General features: G+C 55.2%; 1 protein-coding gene across 1 annotated transcript in view; it reads left to right on the forward strand.

Moving 5' to 3' along the window:
* The window catches only part of Col7a1 (collagen type VII alpha 1 chain), a 32,493-nt gene that overhangs the window by 10,224 nt on the left and 3,359 nt on the right, over positions 1–18,910 (forward strand). Inside the window, exons 32-109 of the mRNA XM_052721438.1 lie at positions 253–324; positions 415–450; positions 586–621; positions 786–857; positions 951–1,028; positions 1,425–1,451; positions 1,533–1,586; positions 1,675–1,737; positions 1,812–1,871; positions 1,966–2,001; positions 2,196–2,240; positions 2,311–2,346; positions 2,655–2,699; positions 2,786–2,821; positions 2,941–2,973; positions 3,335–3,367; positions 3,517–3,570; positions 3,647–3,706; positions 3,802–3,837; positions 3,945–4,025; positions 4,126–4,161; positions 4,370–4,414; positions 4,643–4,714; positions 4,951–4,995; positions 5,228–5,254; positions 5,423–5,452; positions 5,563–5,634; positions 5,709–5,744; positions 5,819–5,854; positions 5,944–6,024; positions 6,235–6,270; positions 6,634–6,696; positions 6,774–6,818; positions 8,104–8,139; positions 8,210–8,245; positions 8,351–8,446; positions 8,541–8,576; positions 8,668–8,703; positions 8,807–8,854; positions 9,160–9,195; positions 9,322–9,444; positions 9,530–9,730; positions 9,823–9,858; positions 9,943–9,996; positions 10,162–10,230; positions 10,310–10,354; positions 10,469–10,531; positions 10,722–10,766; positions 11,162–11,197; positions 11,311–11,346; positions 11,496–11,540; positions 11,650–11,682; positions 11,759–11,821; positions 11,931–11,966; positions 12,047–12,127; positions 12,255–12,323; positions 12,451–12,486; positions 12,563–12,604; positions 12,784–12,828; positions 12,918–12,962; positions 14,353–14,388; positions 14,467–14,526; positions 14,635–14,742; positions 14,902–14,973; positions 15,099–15,134; positions 15,259–15,318; positions 15,421–15,465; positions 15,670–15,705; positions 15,809–15,844; positions 15,923–15,979; positions 16,128–16,199; positions 16,525–16,596; positions 16,810–16,845; positions 17,105–17,185; positions 17,670–17,723; positions 18,215–18,268; positions 18,349–18,411; positions 18,777–18,839. Of these exons, the coding sequence (XP_052577398.1) occupies positions 253–324; positions 415–450; positions 586–621; positions 786–857; positions 951–1,028; positions 1,425–1,451; positions 1,533–1,586; positions 1,675–1,737; positions 1,812–1,871; positions 1,966–2,001; positions 2,196–2,240; positions 2,311–2,346; positions 2,655–2,699; positions 2,786–2,821; positions 2,941–2,973; positions 3,335–3,367; positions 3,517–3,570; positions 3,647–3,706; positions 3,802–3,837; positions 3,945–4,025; positions 4,126–4,161; positions 4,370–4,414; positions 4,643–4,714; positions 4,951–4,995; positions 5,228–5,254; positions 5,423–5,452; positions 5,563–5,634; positions 5,709–5,744; positions 5,819–5,854; positions 5,944–6,024; positions 6,235–6,270; positions 6,634–6,696; positions 6,774–6,818; positions 8,104–8,139; positions 8,210–8,245; positions 8,351–8,446; positions 8,541–8,576; positions 8,668–8,703; positions 8,807–8,854; positions 9,160–9,195; positions 9,322–9,444; positions 9,530–9,730; positions 9,823–9,858; positions 9,943–9,996; positions 10,162–10,230; positions 10,310–10,354; positions 10,469–10,531; positions 10,722–10,766; positions 11,162–11,197; positions 11,311–11,346; positions 11,496–11,540; positions 11,650–11,682; positions 11,759–11,821; positions 11,931–11,966; positions 12,047–12,127; positions 12,255–12,323; positions 12,451–12,486; positions 12,563–12,604; positions 12,784–12,828; positions 12,918–12,962; positions 14,353–14,388; positions 14,467–14,526; positions 14,635–14,742; positions 14,902–14,973; positions 15,099–15,134; positions 15,259–15,318; positions 15,421–15,465; positions 15,670–15,705; positions 15,809–15,844; positions 15,923–15,979; positions 16,128–16,199; positions 16,525–16,596; positions 16,810–16,845; positions 17,105–17,185; positions 17,670–17,723; positions 18,215–18,268; positions 18,349–18,411; positions 18,777–18,839 (4,185 nt within the window). The remainder of the gene's footprint in view (positions 1–252; positions 325–414; positions 451–585; positions 622–785; positions 858–950; positions 1,029–1,424; positions 1,452–1,532; positions 1,587–1,674; positions 1,738–1,811; positions 1,872–1,965; positions 2,002–2,195; positions 2,241–2,310; positions 2,347–2,654; positions 2,700–2,785; positions 2,822–2,940; positions 2,974–3,334; positions 3,368–3,516; positions 3,571–3,646; positions 3,707–3,801; positions 3,838–3,944; positions 4,026–4,125; positions 4,162–4,369; positions 4,415–4,642; positions 4,715–4,950; positions 4,996–5,227; positions 5,255–5,422; positions 5,453–5,562; positions 5,635–5,708; positions 5,745–5,818; positions 5,855–5,943; positions 6,025–6,234; positions 6,271–6,633; positions 6,697–6,773; positions 6,819–8,103; positions 8,140–8,209; positions 8,246–8,350; positions 8,447–8,540; positions 8,577–8,667; positions 8,704–8,806; positions 8,855–9,159; positions 9,196–9,321; positions 9,445–9,529; positions 9,731–9,822; positions 9,859–9,942; positions 9,997–10,161; positions 10,231–10,309; positions 10,355–10,468; positions 10,532–10,721; positions 10,767–11,161; positions 11,198–11,310; positions 11,347–11,495; positions 11,541–11,649; positions 11,683–11,758; positions 11,822–11,930; positions 11,967–12,046; positions 12,128–12,254; positions 12,324–12,450; positions 12,487–12,562; positions 12,605–12,783; positions 12,829–12,917; positions 12,963–14,352; positions 14,389–14,466; positions 14,527–14,634; positions 14,743–14,901; positions 14,974–15,098; positions 15,135–15,258; positions 15,319–15,420; positions 15,466–15,669; positions 15,706–15,808; positions 15,845–15,922; positions 15,980–16,127; positions 16,200–16,524; positions 16,597–16,809; positions 16,846–17,104; positions 17,186–17,669; positions 17,724–18,214; positions 18,269–18,348; positions 18,412–18,776; positions 18,840–18,910) is intronic.

Raw genomic sequence — 18,910 nt, forward strand, 5'->3', positions numbered from 1 at the left:
ATTAGGCGGAGGTTCTGGAGTGGAGAGAGGAAAGGGGCTTTGAGATCCCCTGGGAGACTGAGCCTCTGCCTCTTGACTGCCTGGAGTTAGGCTCCACTCAGTTTGGTAACACCACTTCTCCGCCCCTCTGCTCACCTCTGGTAACACTTGGGAGCCTGAGGGTTGGAGCCATGGTTGATAGCATAGGGCTCTTGATGTAAACCAGGACACTGGGGAGGACCTTTCCCTGCTCTGACCTCTTGACCTTTCTAGGGCTTTCCTGGCCCAGAAGGGCCTCCAGGCAGTCCTGGCCTTGCTGGTGTTCCTGGGTCTCCTGGCACTAAGGTGAGCCAGTCTTGCCTTGGCTGGTCATAGGGGGATTACTTGAATGGGCGCTATGGTTTTGACTGTTCTGTCCTTGACTTCCATTTCCAGGGCTCCCCGGGGTGGCCCGGCCCTCGTGGGGAACCGGTAAGTTCTCTGCTTTTCTAGTGCCTTGTAGGGTTCTTTCTAAAGGGTAGAGAGCCTGAGGCTGCCATCAGCCGTGGATCGTGAGGACCACCCTGAGACTCATCTGATCTAAGTTCTCCTCTGCTTTGTCCTCAGGGAGAGCGAGGGCCTCGAGGCCCAAAGGGGGAGCCGGTAAGTGGAAGGGAAAGGGAGAGGGGCCAGGGTGTTCCATGCAGGAGCAGGGGTGCCCCAGGCCGGGCCCCATAGGAGGCCTGAAGCAGGCTAAGGAAGATCTGGGTCACCTCTGGGGGTTCTTCCACCTCCCCTACCCTGAGACTGCTCCCTGCTCCACACAGGGGGAACCTGGGAAAGTCATTGGAGGTAAAGAGCCAGGGCTTCCTGGAAAGAAAGGAGACCCTGGACCTTCGGTAAGTCCCAAGAGATGTGACTGCAAGAGATATGGGAGTGGGAGATCAGATGGGAGGTGACAGTGAGGTATTATGTATTGTCTCCTCTATCAGGGCCCCGCTGGACCTCGTGGCCCTTTGGGGGAACCAGGACCCCGTGGTGCCCCAGGGATTCCTGGAACATCAGTGAAGGTGACAGCATGATCCCCCAATAGTCTTAAGAATGCCATGTGATCCAGAGACTTGGTGACCCCACTGGAGCCCATATAACCCTTTGCGCTTCTGGCCTTGAACTCTTACTCCTCAGTTCCCCGTTATTCTTTTTTGGGGGAGTGGGAGGTTTTGAGACAGGGTCTCTCTGTGTAGCCTTGGCTGGCCTGGAACTCACTATGTAGACGAGGCTGGCACATGGTGCCAGGATCTCGAAAGCACAGAGATCCTCCTGCCTCCCAAGGGCTGGGATTAAAGGCATGCGCCACCACACCCGGCCCCCATTATTTTTATAATCAAATTTGACCCAGTAACTCTCCTTGTATCTTGGGGAAGAAGAGTGTGGTCTATAATCATGGGGTCATGTTTGTCTTCCAGGGTGACAAAGGTGATCGTGGGGAACGGGTAAGTGAGGGGCCAGGTGTCCTGGGGATGGCTTGGAGTCTGAGTCTCATGGCCATCCCTTGACCTACTGTCCTTCCTCAGGGTCCCCCAGGACCAGGTATTGGTGGCGCTGGACAAGGCGAGCCTGGACTTCCAGTGAGGAGGCCTTGGGGTTCTGCTGGGGTAGTGGTTGAATGTGGGGCTTCCTAGTTTTTGGCTTATGTGTTTGTTTACTTCCCTGTAGGGTCTTCCTGGAAGCCCTGGACCCCAAGGCCCAGCTGGCCGCACTGGAGATAAGGGAGAGAAGGTAGGAGCCTGACCTCTTGGTGGTCCATAGACAGGGCCTCTCCTGGGTCTTCCTGTCATTTGTTTCTCCTTCAGGGTGACTGTGAGGATGGAGCCCCAGGCCTCCCAGGACAACCTGGGGCCCCAGGTGAACCGGTGAGTTAGCGCCAGTCTCTGCCCTCAACCATCAACTCCCATTTCATCCTTATGCTCTAACCCAAGTCTGGAACTCCCCCATCATCCTTTTCAGGGCCTACGGGGAGCTCCTGGCATTACTGGGCCCAAAGTAAGTACCAACCGTGGCAGGAAGTGGGTTCAGATGTAATGTGTTATAGTCTGGGACCCTCCCACAGTGTTATAGAGGTGGGAGGGAGGCTTAGGAGATATGGGTCTGGAGAGCTCAAAGGCTGTGGTTTTAGTAGTTGGAGATCAATATAATTTATTTGGTATTGTCTGAGAGTCCCTCTCTTCTCTCCATAGGGTGACCGGGGACAGACAGGGACCCCGGGTGAGCCTGGAGAGAAGGTATGTGCAACCTGGGGGGCTTGGGAGGATCTGGGTCCATGCTCAGTCCTGACCTCTTCTGTTCTGTCAGGGTGAGCGGGGACCACCTGGTCCAGTGGGATCCCAGGTAAGCCCTTTGGCTCCGTCAGTGCCAGCTGACTAGTAGACTCTTTCTAGTTCTGATTTCTTGCTCTTCATCCCCTCTATCCATCAGCCCATGACACCTAATCCTTAGGGATGCAGGCTCTAGCCCTCAGCCTCAGGGACCCATCCAGCTTTGAATTTTCTGACTCGGGTAAACTGCCCTTGACTTTCACTGCACTGATCTCTGCCTTTTGCCGAGTTCGACTCTTGCCCATCCCAATCCCAGTCCCCTGTGACCCCTTCTAACCTGCCCCAACCACCTGGAGCAGCTCCTCTGTTCCTCTTCCCCAGGGGCTCCCCGGGGTTGCTGGACATCCGGGAGTGGAAGGTCCTGAGGTGAGTCTGTGACTGTGGTGGGGGATCAGGAACGGGCTTCCCTGCGTCCCTCTCCCTGTTTGGATTTACAACTTCTCCACGTACAGGGGCCACCAGGACCCGCTGGCCGCAGAGGAGAAAAGGTAGGTTGTGGGCTGGATGTCACACTTCCTGGCAGCAGGGATGTGGCAGGTGGGACCCTTGGACTTTGGGTTCCTAGGTGACCCTTTGACCTGTCTCTGTCCCTGTCCTCTCTCCGCAGGGAGAGCCTGGTCGCCCTGGGGATCCTGCAGTGGTGAGTGAGGGACAGATGGGGTCCTGAAGCCAGCACAGTCCTGGAGCTGTAACACGGTGGCTGCTGCTCAGGGCTGTGACTCACAGCCTCAACCCTGGGAAGACTCAGCTGTGTGATCCCCTTATGCTGTGATCTGCCTTCAGCCCTCGCGCTGTGCCCCTGTGACCCTGTGACCACTCTGCAGTCATGAACATGGTGTCAGTCCACCGTGTAGCCCTAACTTGTTCTTGTCAGTGGGCCTGTGACCTACAGGCCGAGACTGAGCTCTGTGACATTAGCTCCATAGGTCTCCGTCCCCATGCAGACGGACCCTAAGATCCCTAGACAAGGCTGAGCTGTGTCTGTCCTGTTCCTTTTTCAGGGTCCTGGTGGTGCTGGAGCCAAAGGAGAAAAGGTATGTCTGGAGGTTGTTAAAGGGCGAGGTCGAGGTCACAGGGTCTGTCTTGGGTCCCACCTGGAGATCACAAGGCTTGCAGCATGAGTGCTGAGTTGTGGGAATACCTGGAGCCTGGTGCCAACACTGATCCTCTTTGTCACCTTTAGGGAGATGCTGGGCTCCCTGGGCCCAGAGGAGCGGCTGGAATCAGAGGGGAACAAGTGAGTGAGGGGAGTGTTTGGGGGCAGGTACAGCTGGAGGTTATGCACATCTGAGTTCTGATCATTCCACCTACAGGGCCCACCCGGGTTGGGTCTTCCTGGAGACCCTGGCCCCAAAGGAGACCCTGGAGACCGGGTGAATAAATGTGGGGATGGGGGTGTGTAAGAGAGGGTGGAGGGAACGGTACCTCGAACTCTGGTTAAGCCCTGTTACCCTTCCTGCTCTCTCAGGGTCCCGTAGGCCTCACTGGCAGAGCAGGACCCACAGTAAGTGTCTGCAACCTTGGATGACCCCAGGGTTTCTGGAGTTCCTTCCTCAAAGGCTGCCTGTTGTCTGAGTTCTTCATCACCTTTCTTTCTTGTCTTCCTGACAGGGTGACTCGGGGCCTCCTGGAGAGAAGGGAGATCCTGGGCGACCTGGCCCCCCAGGACCTACTGGCCCCCGAGGAAGAGATGTGAGAGGCTGGAGTTTCGGGAGTTGTAGGGAAGAGGGAGTGTGGGTGTTTGCATGTGTCACTGGGGTCTTGGTACCAAGACTGACTCTCACTCTCACAGGGCGAAGTTGGAGAGAAAGGCGACGAGGGTCCCCCGGTGAGACTCCTCCCTACTGTGGCTTTTGATCCTTTACCATTGAACTATGACCCTTGAACTGTGAACAAGGACCTTGGGTCCCTAGCAGATCATTTTGTTCATCCCATGGTTCCTATCCAGTCAGTGTCCAAGCCATCACTGTCCATGCTTACTAAGTCAGTTAGATCCTCACCCACCCGCACAGAGTGACTTTTCTCTCCATCACCAGGGTGACCCAGGTTTGCCTGGAAAAGCAGGCGAGCGTGGCCTTCGGGTGAGTGTCAGAGAAATGCGGGGTCAAAGCAAGAGGGAGGAAGAAACTTAGACATGGACGTGGCAGGAGGTTCTGGGAGGGATGAGATGAGAGAGGAGAATCCACAGGGAGGTGTGGGGTGATGGGAAACTGTTGTGGACTTTGCGGTGATGGGGACATAGGCAGTGCAGCTTATGAGGAAACCTGCAAACCCCAGAAGAGTCCACCTCAAACAGCTGCTCTTCTCAGGGGGCACCCGGGGTCCGGGGGCCTGTGGGTGACAAAGGCGATCAGGGAGACCCTGGAGAAGATGGACGGAATGTGAGTCACAGCCTCTGACCCCTTCTCCTTGACCTCAGTCTCAACCCATCCATCCAGTTCCCGCCCCAACCTTCCAGCGCTCACCTCCAGCCAGCGCTCACCTCCAGTCCTCACCTCCTTTGTCTCTTGGGAGAACTTCCCAAAGGCCAGCAGAACCCCAGGAGCCCTCAGGGTACTTCTAAATGTCCCCCCAATTGCTGTCTGTCCTGAGTGACTGACTCCCTGGCCTTCTGCAGGGCAGCCCTGGACCATCTGGACCCAAGGGTGACCGTGGGGAGCCGGTGAGTGGTACTAGTCCTGGGCTCGTGTGGGCTGCCATGTAGCCATTGTCCATGCAAGGGGACTGGAAGTTATCGGAGGAAGCAGTGACGGCTACTTCCAGACCTAGCTGCCCTCTAGGGCATTGGGGTGCTTTAGTGAATTGGGGGTCAGTGTTGAACCTGGGGCAGCTATGAACTTTGACATCCGGGTAACCTCATGATTCCTATTGACACTTGTAATCTCTTTTCCCAGGGCCCCCCGGGTCCCCCTGGACGACTGGTAGGTGTTGAGCTAGGCTGTGTCCCCGTCCTCTCCCTGCCCCTCATGACTCTCATAGGCTCTCACCTCATCCACTCCCCTCACAGTCCATGGCCCCTCGCTGTCCCCATTTCCCCCTCCAGCCTCAGATCTCCTTTTGAGGTGTTCTAATCGACCATTCCCCTACAGGTGGATGCAGGAATTGGACCCCGAGACAAGGTACTGAAGTCTGTGGGTAAAGTGAGGCTGCGAGTCTGGGAATGGTCCGCTGGCCCTTGGGAACAGGGCCTGGCTCAAGTGCGCTTAGTGTAAGCCTCTCTCTGACACAGGGAGAGCCTGGGCAGGAAGGTCCTCGAGGACCCAAGGGTGATCCTGGCCCCCCTGGAGCCTCTGGAGAGAGGGTAAGTGTGATGGATCTTGTGGGGGCTGCAGTCCTAGAAAACCCCACTCTGATTGTTCTTTCCTTTGTCCTCAGGGCATTGATGGGCTTCGGGGACCCCCCGGCCCACAGGTGAGTATGTGCTTTGCCTCTTAACCTGCATCACCATCTTGGCATCACCTCTTACCCGACCTTGTTCCCTCCAGGGAGACCCAGGTGTTCGAGGCCCTGCAGGGGACAAGGTAAGACAATATAACCAGTTTCTGGAGGTATAGCTGCCTCTCAGACCCATCCTGATCTTCAAGGCTTCCTGCTGCTCTGTTTTCTTCAGGGTGATCGGGGGCCTCCAGGGTTGGATGGCCGGAGTGGGGTGGATGGGAAACCAGGTGCAGCTGGCCCCCCAGGGCCACATGTGAGTACCGGTTGTCCCATTCCTGTACCCTTCACTTCATTTGGTTGGTCTTGGCCTTGAGCTCTGGCACCAGATGTTTTCTGTATTTCCTCTCAGAGCTTTCCAGTGTGGGGCAGATCACCATTATGAGGCCTTGGGTTCATGGGAACTATTGTCCTGCCAGTGGGCGGGGACTCTCATCCATGTGCCTAACTTTGAATCTCTTCTTAGGGTGCTTCAGGCAAAGCTGGGGACCCTGGGAGAGATGTAAGTTCGGGGAGATGTCAGGATGGAGGGTGGCTGGAGGTCCAGCAGAAACTCCATCCATGCCTCACATCAATGAGAAGAGGGCCAGTTGGTCCTACTGGGTCCTTGTTAGGAGGTCTCAGTCCCTAGGCAGCAGGTCACTAGAGTCCCCTTGCTGACCTCTGCCTTACACATTTTAACAGGACCTGAAGGTTCCGGGTTCTTTATTAGAATCAAGCTGGAATCCCCTTAACTTACGGGATCTGGGCCTCAAGGGATTTCCATAAGACCTCTGAATCTCTGCGTGGGGGCCCTCCTAGACCATGGGGTGTCCCAAGTGATATCTCAGAGACCCTCTCAATCCTAGCAATGAATTTTTTCCAGGGGCTTCCAGGCCTTCGAGGAGAACATGGTCCCCCTGGTCCCCCTGGCACTCCTGGAGTACCGGTGAGTCCAGGCTTCATGCCAGCTTTTTCCTGCTGTCACCTGAGCACTGATACCTGACCAACACTCTGTTCCCACAGGGAAAGGCAGGCGAGGATGGCAAACCAGGCCTAAATGGGAAAAACGTGAGTGTGTCTAAGACAATGTTACCAAACCTGCCAAGAGAGGCATGTTCACGTAGCCCAGAAATACAGACAATACATGAAACATGGACAATACATGAAACATGGACTGACATGTGTAGACACGCACCAGCACCAAATACAACCCCAATGTGACCATGCATCTGAAGTGTGTCCTTGAGCACACGTGGGCAGCCTTGCAGACACACTGAGTTAGGTGTGTGTGTGTGTCAGCTCAGAAGGGCCAGTGCGTGACAAGATAAGGCACAGCCACTTGTCCAGTCAGAGTCACAAAAACAGGTTGAGAGCAACAGACGTGTGGAGACATGTTCACATTTGACACTCCACTTAGACAAAGGTGCAGTGAGATGAAGTCCCGTAGCTATGCCGTGACACGTCTGAGGACATGCTGGCGACGTGTTTATAGCAACGGTCATCAACATACATCTGACCATTTATATTGAAATACATGTAAGACTTGCAGACACATGCCAAAACATACAGTTTCTAAGGAACTGGGGAGCTGAGCATACGTCTATAAACTCATGCTCAGATACAGGCCATGATACGCAGACAGACAGTCACCTTCTAGGACATACAAAGCCCTCTATATACCTGCTAGGACACATATGGATATGTGCACTCATAAAACAAGGGCACTTACTATGTCTGCATGGATGTGGAGTTACATACAGAGAGCTAAAGGAAGAGTGTGTACATGAATGCAGGCACACATCGGTGTACCCATGGACATGTGTACATGGATGCAGGCACACATCGGCGTACCCATGGACATGTACATGAATGCAGACACACATCAGCGTACCCATGGACATGTGTACATGGATGCAGACACACATCAGCGTACCCATGGACATGTGTACATGGATGCAGACACACATAGGTGTACCCATGGACATGTGTACATGGATGCAGACACACATCGGCGTACCCATGCACATGTGTACATGGATGCAGACACACATCGGGTACCCATGGACACACAGCAGTTTGCTGGGATGGACACAGTCACTTTAAGATACACAGAGCCGCCGGGTAGTGGTGGTACACACCTTTAATTCCAGCACTGGGGAGGCAGAGGCAGGTGGATCTCTGTGAGTTTGAGGCCAGCCTGGTCTATAGAGCAAGATCTAGGACAGCCAGGGCTACACAGAGAAACCCTGGCTTGAAAAACAAAACAAAGACACATAGCCAAGAAGATTCCGTTACAGTCATCTGAAATCTATACAGCCAGACCATTTAGGCTTATGGAATATTCTTCCCACAGGGAGAGCCTGGAGACCCTGGAGAGGATGGAAGGAAGGTAAGCCCCTCCTCTGGAGGATGCTGTGGCCTCAAATTGGATCATGTCTAAAAACCCCTGTCTTCCTTAGGGAGAAAAGGGAGATTCTGGTGCCCCTGGAAGAGAAGTGAGTGCTTGAGTTTTTATATTCTGTGATCCCTGATCATGACCCTGTAAGAGATATGGTTCCACTCTTCTCTGGGGCCCTTGATGCTGACCGTATGCTCCACAGGGTCCTGATGGTCCCAAGGGTGAACGTGGAGCTCCTGGTAATCCTGGACTCCAGGGTCCTCCAGGTCTCCCAGGACAGGTCGGTCCTCCTGGCCAGGTGAGTGTCTAGGGTTATTTTAGGACTTGGGATCAATAGCCCATTATGTTTCCTGGGTTCCAATGTGACTCCTTTATGTTCAATCATATTTCAGGGTTTCCCTGGTGTCCCAGGAAGTGTGGGTCCCAAGGTGAGCATGTGTACCTCTGTTGAGTAAAGACTGTGATAAGGGGCACGCAGGGTTAGGAGCCATGTCCCCCCTTGATCATTCTTTGTTCCAGGGTGACCGTGGAGAGACCGGATCCAAAGGGGAACAGGTGAGGCTCCAACCTTTTCCATCTGCACATGTAGCTCTGCCCTCCCCCTAAATGTACACACACCCCACAGGCTGGGTTCCAGTCGCCAATTTCTTGTCTCTAGGGCCTTCCTGGAGAACGTGGCCTCCGCGGAGAACCTGGGAGCTTGCCGGTGAGCCAGACCTGGCCCTTGACCCTTGTCCGCATACCTCAGCGGCCACTTCTCTCTCACTTTCGCATTGCTGAAGGACTCTGTGTTCTGCCCTCTGTGTTCCATCCCTTGTCCACTGGGGCTCCTGTAGCTTCCATTCAAGGAAGCATCGATGGTGGAGAAATGCTAAGGATAGGCTTCCGGTGGCCTCACACCTGACCTCCACAGAGGGCAAGAGGGGTAGAGACTTTCTTAGGTGACAATGTAGGGCAGGAGGCGGGGCCTTCTCTTGCATGGAGAGCTGTTCACCGTCTTTGTGTCCCCAGAATGCAGAGAGGTTGCTGGAAACTGTGGGCATCAAGGTAGGTTGTTTAGGAACGGAGGTGGGGTCAAGTGGGGCCCTGTGAGACAAGCAGCGGCCACAGGGCCCTGTGGAGGAGCTGTGGCAGCCACAGGCCCTGCTCCTCTGTGCCCTCACTGTTCCTCAGGTGTCGGCCTTGCGGGACATTGTGGAGACCTGGGGTGAGAGTTCTGGCAGCCTCCTGCCTGTGCCTGAGCGGAGACCTGGCCCCAAGGGGGACCCTGGTGAGCGAGGCCCTCCGGGCAAGGAGGTAAGTGGCTGGTGGCTGCTCAGAGGGTATGCTTTGCGGAGGGCATGTTCTTACAGCCACAGCATTCACCCGTCTCCTCCCACAGGGCTCCATTGGCTTTCCTGGAGAACGTGGGCTGAAGGGAGATCGTGGAGACCCTGGCCCGCAGGGGCCTCCTGGTTTGGCCCTCGGGGAGAGGGGCCCACCTGGACCACCTGGCCTTGCTGGGGAACCTGGAAAGCCTGGCATTCCTGGACTCCCGGGCCGGGCTGGTGGTGCTGGGGAGGCAGGAAGGCCAGGAGAGAGGGTGAGCCTGGGGCTGACCAGGAGGGCCAGGGGAGTGGTTAGAGAAACTGGCCTCTCCATTGATGTTGGCCTCACTCCGCTCTTTGTATCCAGGGCGAACGCGGAGAGAAAGGAGACCGTGGAGAACAGGTGCTCGCTGGGGGGCACCCTGAAGCAGGCCTTTCTGGAACCTGAGCTAGCCCACACAACCTCCCATTTTCTTTTCTTCTGCAGGGCAGAGATGGCCTTCCTGGCCTCCCTGGACCACCTGGCCCCCCTGGCCCCAAGGTGATCACCCAGTCACGTGATGGCAATGATGCTACCCTGAGACTGGGCCCCAGAAACTCCATGTAGTATCTTCAACCCCATAATTTATGTTATCCTGGGACCTGTACTGATCCCTTCACACCTGTATGACAGGCTCATCTTCCCTCCATTATTTTGTACTTTTAGGTGGCCATTGATGAGGCAGGTCCTGGACCCTCTAGAGAACAAGGACCCCCTGGACTCAAGGGTGCTAAGGTCAGTGTGGGGTCAGTTTGTGACCCATGCCTTCCCATAACACTAGAGCCTGATCTGATCTGACATCTCGTCTGTACAGGGGGAGCCAGGCAGTGATGGTGACCGTGGACCCAAAGGAGACAAGGTGAGGCTTCCTGCCTCACTCTGCCTTCTCTATGGGGCATACCATAAGTAGTACACACATATATGTACACACATGGCAGAGAATGGGCCTCAGGGCACAACATTTTGTTTTCAGGGTGTGCCAGGAATCAAAGGAGACCAGGGAGAGCCTGGGAAGAGGGGTCATGATGGCAGCCCGGTGAGTTCTTGTCCCAGAGGTCACACGGGTACAAGAATATGGCTCTTGCGTGTGTTGTCTCATATGCAGGGCTGGAATCGGCACTGTTTGGAAGCTAAGTCCTGTCCTTGGCCGTCAGGGGCAGGGTGGGCAGTGAAGAAGCTGGTGTTGGGCGTAAAGGCAAGGTGGCCTTAGATCTATTCTTTTACAGGGTCTTCCGGGAGAGCGTGGTGTGGCTGGGCCTGAAGGGAAGCCGGTGAGTGACCACAGGGATAGCTGGCCTAGGATTTGAGATCCTCGCTGTGTGTTTATTACTCAAGAGGGACAAGGATATGCCCACATACAAATTGTAAACTCAGGTGCATGATGTCTGACAGGCTTACTGTGTGTGTATGTCTGTGTGTCTGTCTGTAAAGGGGCAGTCCACAGGTATATATGGTCATCTGTGCCTGAGAAGTAGGGAGAGTAACAGGTTTACTGTATATGTATGTCTGTGTGTCTGTCTGTGAAGGGTCAGTCCACAGGTATATATGGTCATCTGTGCCTGAGAAGTAAGGAGAGTAGAGTGCTCACCAGGCAAAGGCCCTCCAAAGATGGGAACAGGCCAAAGTGAGGCCTGGACCAAGGTTCATGAGCCTCTTTCTTCCGCAGGGTCTGCAGGGCCCAAGGGGAACCCCTGGCCCAGCGGTGAGTACGTTAGAGCCCTCCCTTCTGTTCCCGTTCTGTGTCAAACCCCAGTGAAAAACATTGCCAACTTCCCCGGGTTGGCCTGGCTCCTTTCATCAAACTGTCTCCAACAGGGTGGCCATGGAGACCCTGGACCACCGGGTGCCCCGGTGAGTGATGGAGAAACACTGCCTAGTGAGGGTAGGAGAGGGAGGGGATGGAATCTGTCATTGTTGACATGCAGGCTGTATTCATGAGAATCCTGGAGCCCGGGTAGACAACACTGACCCCTGTCCCCTGCCTTCACATTTCCCTCTAGGGTCTTGCTGGCCCTGCAGGACCCCAGGGACCTTCAGGCCTGAAGGTAAGTCTAGGCATAGAAGGGGAATGGGCTATACATGTGAAGACGGGGGATTCCAGGCATGTCTTTTCCCATTATGGAGTTGAGCACATGGTTTCTGGGTCTTTTCCAGGGGGAACCTGGAGAGACAGGACCCCCAGGACGGGTGAGTAGTGTATCTCTTGGGGTAGGGTTACTAGGACACTTGTGGGGTTGGCGCTATTCTGAACTTCCTCTTCCAGGGTCTGCCCGGACCTACGGGAGCTGTGGGACTTCCTGGCCCTCCTGGCCCTTCAGGCCTTGTGGTGAGTGAGTTGCTATAGAGAAACCATACTCTAGATCCTCAGATACCACATTCTCCAGTATCCTTTGTACCTCACCCCATATGACCCTCATATCTGCTCTCCCCACCAGGGGCCACAAGGGTCACCAGGTCTCCCTGGACAAGTGGTAAGTCCTGCCAGTCTTGGGTTGGGCTCCAGGGGCTAGGAGTCATTGTGTAGGATCTTGACTGAGCTCCATCTTTTCAGGGGGAGACGGGGAAGCCAGGACCCCCAGGTCGTGATGGTACCAGTGGAAAGGATGGAGACAGGGGAGGTCCTGGTGTGCCAGTATGTATTTTAGGAAAGCCGGTAGTGGGCCTGTTGTGGGGTCCCATGCCCAGCTGGCTGGGGAGAGGCTGGGGTGGCGGGGACAGGGTGATGAAGAGACCAAATTCCTCCCACTGTTCTCTCACAGGGGTTACCAGGTCTGCCTGGCCCTGTTGGACCTAAAGGAGAACCTGGGCCTGTGGGGGCCCCTGGACAGGTGACCTTTGGCTCTGCTTCCCACCCCCTGCTCACCCCTAAGCCTCAGTTTTCACCTGTCATCTGGGATGGCAGGGTGGGGGTGGGAAGGAAAGGTGGGTAGGCTCCTCACAAGGCGTTCCCCACAGGCGGTGGTCGGGCCCCCTGGAGCAAAAGGAGAGAAGGTGAGTAGGCGGAAGTACTAAAAGAAAGGGCTAAGGGACGGGAGTGAAGGAACCCACTGGCCCCCTCTCTTATCAGGGAGCCCCAGGAGACCTTGCTGGAGCCCTGCTGGGTGAGCCGGTGAGTGTAGCACCCCACAGTAGGGGTCCTTTGACCTATAGTTCCTCCATCCTCATGACTCTCTTAGCTTTCACAATATTCCCCACACTGGACCCTGGCCGCAGGCCTACCTCCTTCAGATTCATCTGTTTGTGACTGACAATGACACCTGTGTTGTCACATGGCCCTTATGTCCCTAGGGAGCCAAAGGCGACAGAGGATTGCCAGGACCACGGGGTGAGAAAGTGAGTGTCTCTGGGCTTCCAGGGTAAGTGTTGGGCAGAGTAGGGGTGAGGCTGGGAGGCCAGGGACCCTTACCATCCTCTATGTGCAGGGCGAAGCTGGCCGTGCAGGAGAGCCTGGAGACCCTGGGGAAGATGTGAGTCTGGAGTCTGGGCTTGACCATGAAAACAAGGACCATTCTTGGGCTTGTTCATGTCTCTGAACCTCTCTCTGCCTGTGTTCTCGGGAGGTTTCTGTTTGGAAGACACAGCTACATGCTTTTGGCTTCCATACTTGTGGACCCAAGCTTGGCTTGTGTGTGTCCATGCCTGATCTCCTGTTCCTTACCATGGCTGAGCCCATGCATGTCCGTTACCACGTCATCTCCCAGGTCTTGGGACACAGCTGAATTCCTGCAGGCCTCTGCTTGGTCATGTGTTTATAATCTTGTCTCCCGCCCCCGTCTGTCTGAGTACACATCTGTGGTCACATCTAAGTTTCCTCGTGGGAGTTTCCGTTGAGTGCCACATCTGTGGCTCCTCGTGTTTGCACGCTCATGTGTGAGCTCTCTGTGCCTGTGGTCACGCCTGAACTCCCACGTGTCTGTGGCCACATCTGGGCTTCCCTTGGCCTGTGCCCTCACAAGCCTGTGGTCCTGTCTGAGCTCCCATAGGTTCATAATCATCTGAGTTCCCCTGGGAATATTTTTGGTCCGTATAGAAGCTTAGTGTTCACATTCCTGCACTTTTTTTTTAATGTGTGTGAGTGTTTTGCCTGGATGTTTATCTGTACATCACCTGCCTGTTGCCCTTGGAGGCCAGAGAGGGCATAGGATCCCTTGGGACTGGAGTTATAGATGGTCGTGAGCTGCCATTGAGTCCTGGAAATTGACCCCGGGTCATCTGTGTACCAGGCTTTTTCTCTTGGGCCACCTATCCCTCTTTCTGCCCAGCTATTGGTCGTTCAGCTCTTTATTAGACCAATCAGGTGCCTCATGCAGGCAAAGTGAAACTAATGCAACACATCTTTACATAATTAGACACATGCAGCATAAACAAAAGTAACACTCTTTTACGCAGTTAAAGTAATATTCTGCGGCAGAAAAAAATGTAACACGGTTGGGGATTTAGCTCAGTGGTAGAGTGCTTACCTAGCAAGCACAAGGCCCTGGGTTCGGTCCTCAGCTCCAAACAAAACAAAACAAAACAAACAACCAAAAAAAACAAGCAAAAACAAACAAACCAAATGTAACACATCTTTGCCTAGTTAAAATAATATTCCACAGCACCTCTGGAAGAGCAGCCAGTGCTCTTAACCATGGAGTCATTGCTCTAGCTTGAATTCTTTTTTTTTTTTTTTTTTTTTTTTTTGGTTTTTCGAGACAGGGTTTCTCTGTGTAGCTTTGCACCTTTCCTGGCTCTCTCTCTGTAGACCAGGCTGGCCTCGAACTCACAGAGATCCACCTGGCTCTGCCTCCTGAGTGCTGGGATTAAAGGCGTGTGCCACCACCGCCCGGCTAGTTTGAATTCTTTATTTTGATCTTTTAGGGTCAAAAAGGGGCTCCGGGACTCAAAGGTCTCAAGGTATGTGTGGAAGAGTCTTTACTGGGGCCATGGCCTTAGGACTCCTTAAGCCTGATAAGACCCCTCTTTCCCTTAAAGGGTGAGCCAGGAATTGGGGTTCAGGGCCCCCCTGGGCCAACTGGTCCTCCAGGTATGAAGGTAAGTCAGTGTCTCATCACAGCTCTGAGTGGTGAGAGGAAGGAGATCATTCTGGGGATGACCTGGGAAGGTGTCCTTCTGTGACCACTCCCCTCTTATCTGTTTCAGGGAGACTCGGGCTCCCCTGGTGCCCCTGGTGTTCCTGGTGTTGTTGGGTTCCCTGGTCAGCCAGGACCTCGAGGAGAGATGGGCCAGCCAGGGCCTGTCGGGGAACGGGTAAGAGGGCTGGGAACAGCATGTGGGGACTTGGTGACCTCCAGACCTTCTGGTAGCAGGTGAGGAAGGAACCCAGGTCCTTCCTTGGTTCCTTTCTCTTAAGAGGAAGAGAAGGGGGTCCCCAAACCATTCCCTGCTTCCTTGTCCCATTTCCTGTAGGGTCTGGCAGGCCCTCCAGGGAGAGAAGGTGCCCCAGGTCCCTTGGGGCCACCTGGACCACCGGGGTCAGTGGTGAGTAGAACTACCTGAGTGACCCAAGTCTGCCCTTGTGAGGGGTATTGTTGGGGACTAGGGCATGAGGTTGGGTATGTGGGGACTTGGAGCCTACAGGTTCCTCACCCCACTCTGACCCACAGGGAGCACCCGGCACCTCTGGACTCAAAGGAGACAAGGTAGATCAAATGCTGCTGGCTCTCTCCTCTGCTACTGTCGCTCCCCAACTTCCACCGAGCGCCTAGAATCCTCTGTCCTCTACTGAGTCCCCTTCCTCATTCCTGGTGTCCTGTTGATCTCTAGGGAGACCCAGGAGCAGGGCTGCCTGGGCCCCGAGGCGAGCGTGGTGAGCCAGGTGTCCGGGTACGTATGTCCTCACCACAGCCGGGGCTCACCACCCCTCCATCACAGTTCTTGCCTCCGATCCCCAACCTCTGAGTCAGTGAACCTAATGTCACCATTCAGGGTGAAGACGGCCACCCTGGCCAGGAAGGACCTCGAGGACTCATGGTAGGTCCTGCTGGTGTGACTCCAGCTCCTCGAGCCTGACCCATCTGTGCCCCTGGGACCCTGCAGTCTGTCCCAGCCCTCAGGTTTTCACTGTTGGCCTGGTCCTCATCGTCTCTCTTAGCCCCCCTCTAGTCCTCTGTCTTGTCCCCTCGCCACTCCTCCCGCACGCCCATAGCTCGTAATCAGATTTTTTTCTTCACGTAGGGGCCTCCTGGCAGCCGGGGAGATCGAGGGGAGAAGGTAAGAATGTGGGAGAAAGACCCCTCGGTGAGTGGGGGTGAGGATGGATATTGAGGTCTGGGGCCTCCCCGGCTTGGGTGAGAGTCATTCTTCTCCCCAACAGGGTGACGCTGGGACCGCAGGACCAAAGGGTGACAAGGTAAGTGTGGTTATCAGGGAGGGCTTGAGCGGGAGACCGGGGTGCTCCCAACTCTTCTGATTCCTCCCTGCCCCTCAGGGTGACTCAGCTGTGATTGAGGGGCCTCCAGGGCCACGAGGTGCCAAAGGGGACATGGTGAGTGGGTCTGGTTCTGATGTGAACTGGGTTTCTCTTGGCTGTAATAAAGAGTTCTGTGGGGCTGGCCCAGGTGATCCAAAAGCTTAGCTTTCCAGAACATGAGGGGCCTCCAGCTCCTGACCCTGATTTCTGACCTCTGACCTAGGGTGAACGAGGGCCTCGAGGCATAGACGGTGACAAAGGACCTCGGGGAGACAGTGGGAATCCTGGTGACAAGGTACAAGGAAGAGGGTGGGTTCTCCTGGGGGGTCCTGCGGGCGTTGTGTGTACTCCACAGAGTCAGGGAGGGAGGAGCTTGTTGTGGGCGAGACAGAAGTGACTCTAAGGGTGGCAGAGAGGATGGGGACCCTGGGAAGTATGGGGACCCTAGGAAGTATGGGGACCCTAGGAAGTATAGGGACCCTAGGAAGTATGGGGACCCTAGGGAGGACTTCAGGACCTCAAGTGGGAATAGATGAGGAGCTCTGGGCTGTGACTATGAGGAGTTAGGGGTACTACAGATGGTGTCCTGACTCTGTCCTTTCTTCTGGTGACTCCTAAAGGGCTCCAAAGGGGAGCCAGGGGACAAAGGTTCAGCTGGATCAATTGGGGTTCGAGGACTCACAGGACCCAAGGCAAGTTTCACCTCAGGTTTAGTCATGTATCACTCATACCTACCTTGGGGGTTTCTTACACTAGAGGGAACCTGGTTTCCTTGGTCACATGTGTGTTCACACTGGATCTATGTGCAGCCCACGCCCTCACTAACTGGGCTGCCAAGGGACCACATGTGCATAGAGAAGCCAGTGAGGCACGGTTAGATGAAGGCCCCAATCTGTTTCCCACAGGGTGAACCAGGTGCTGCAGGGATCCCTGGTGAGCCGGTAAGATGCCCCCAATCTCATGGAGAACCCCTGTCTTCATAAGGACCCTATTTCCATGACGGCCCTGCCCATGTAGCCTTTGACCTTTTAGGGGCCTAATTTTTTATGGCCTTCCTTTTCCCAGAAGCTCCTACCTCTGCTGTGAACTCTATGATGGTGACCCTGTCCCCATGGCAATGGGTGGTGTGGAGTCACCTGCCTGCAATCTAGGACGATTCCTTTGGATACCTCACTTTCCTTTCTTGATCCATGTCCCCAGGGAGCCCCAGGAAAGGATGGAGCCCCTGGTTTCCGAGGAGACAAAGGAGAAATTGGCTTTATGGGTCCCCGGGGCCTCAAGGTGAGAAAGAATCTTTTGCTTTTCTGGCCAAGAGGACCTGGTATTGGAGAATAAGGGACCTAGGGTCAGATTTGGGGGCTCAGGTTACATAGTGTTAGCTCTGGGTTGGAATGCCTGAAGCCAGTAGTAAGAGTTGAATCAAGCCGATCGGTGGTGGCGCACGCCTTTAATCCCAGCACTCGGGAGGCAGAGCCAGGCGGATCTCTGTGAGTTCCAGGAAAGGCACAAAGCTACACAGAGAAACCCTGTCTCGAAAAACCAAAAAAAAAAAAAAAAAAAAGAGTTGAATCAAAGAGTCAGGGTAAGGTAGAAGTGGCTTTTTATAAAATTATGGAACTAGGTTCTCATGTAGCCCAGGCTAGCTTTGAACTTGCTATGTAGCCAAGCCTGGACTTGAACTCCTGACCCTCCTGCCTCTATCTCCCAAGTGCTGGGATTACAGGTGTGTGCCATCACAGCTTTCTCATTTGCTTTCCTACCTTAGGGTGAAAGAGGAATAAAGGGAGCCTGTGGCTTTGATGGAGACAAAGGAGACAAGGTTTAGATCTACTCGGAGATGCGGGGGCTGATGTGGGGGCTGATGTGGGGGGTGTGGGGGCTGGTGTAGGGGTTGATGCGGGGGCTGGTGTGGGGGATGTGGGGGCTGCTGTGGGGGCTGCTGTGGGGGCTGTGGGGGTTGATGCGGGGGCTGGTGTGGGGGATGTGGGGGGTGTGGGGGCTGGTGTGGGGGCTGGTGTGGGGGGTGTGGGGGCTGATGTGGGGGGTGTGGGGGCTGGGGGGCTGATGTGGGGGGTGTGGGGGCTGGTGTGGGGGCTGGTGTAGGGGTTGATGCGGGGGCTGGTGTGGGGGGTGTGGGGGCTGGTGTGGGGGCTGGTGTGGGGGGTGTGGGGGGCTGGGGGGGCTGGTGTGGGGGCTGATGTGGGGGATGTGGGGGCTGGTGTGGGGGCTGGTGTGGGGGCTGGTGTGGGGGCTGGTGTGGGGGCTGTGGGGCTGGGGTCCAAGGCTTACTTCTCTATCTGATGTCTCCAGGGAGAAGCTGGTTTTCCTGGCCGCCCTGGGTTGGCAGGACGGAAAGGAGACACAGTGAGTGTCAGGGTAGGGTCCACCCTAAATGAAGAGGGGCAATGGGCTAGAGCTCCAATCCCACGTTCTCTTTCCTCTAGGGGGAGCCTGGTATACCGGGTCAGTCTGGGGCTCCTGGCAAAGAGGGCCTGATCGGTCCCAAGGTACAGGGGCTGTTGATAATGGACATGATGGGGGTGGAGTCAGAGGACAAAGAAAGTCATGATGGACTCAGGGAAGACTGTGGCTTTGGGCAATCATGTGTGGCTGTTTTTGAGATTTCAGGAGAGGTTGGGGTCACAGTAGAGAGTTAGGATGAAAGGGTAGAAGGTGAGGGAAGGGGCCATGTTGTACCAGGGCAGGGCTTGAGTGGGGCTGGTGTCATGGGATCACAGCTGGGAGGATGACAGATGTTTGGATCCTACACGTAGAGGGCATTGGTTCTGGGCAGGCACGCACCAAGCTCAAGGAAACACAAGAGCGGAGGGATGTCAGGGCTGAGTGTGTTTCTCGCTTCTTCTGTTTCCAGGGTGACAGAGGCTTTGATGGGCAGCCAGGTCCCAAGGGTGACCAAGGCGAGAAAGGGGAGCGGGTAAGCCGAGGTCAGGGTTTGTGACCTTTGGTAGTGGTTTTATCCCGACGGGGTTTTAGTCACGAGCCCTT

Source organism: Peromyscus californicus, unplaced genomic scaffold, assembly GCF_007827085.1.
Source record: "Peromyscus californicus insignis strain IS unplaced genomic scaffold, ASM782708v3 Scaffold_11__1_contigs__length_118956290, whole genome shotgun sequence".
NCBI classification, from domain to species: Eukaryota; Metazoa; Chordata; class Mammalia; order Rodentia; family Cricetidae; genus Peromyscus; species Peromyscus californicus.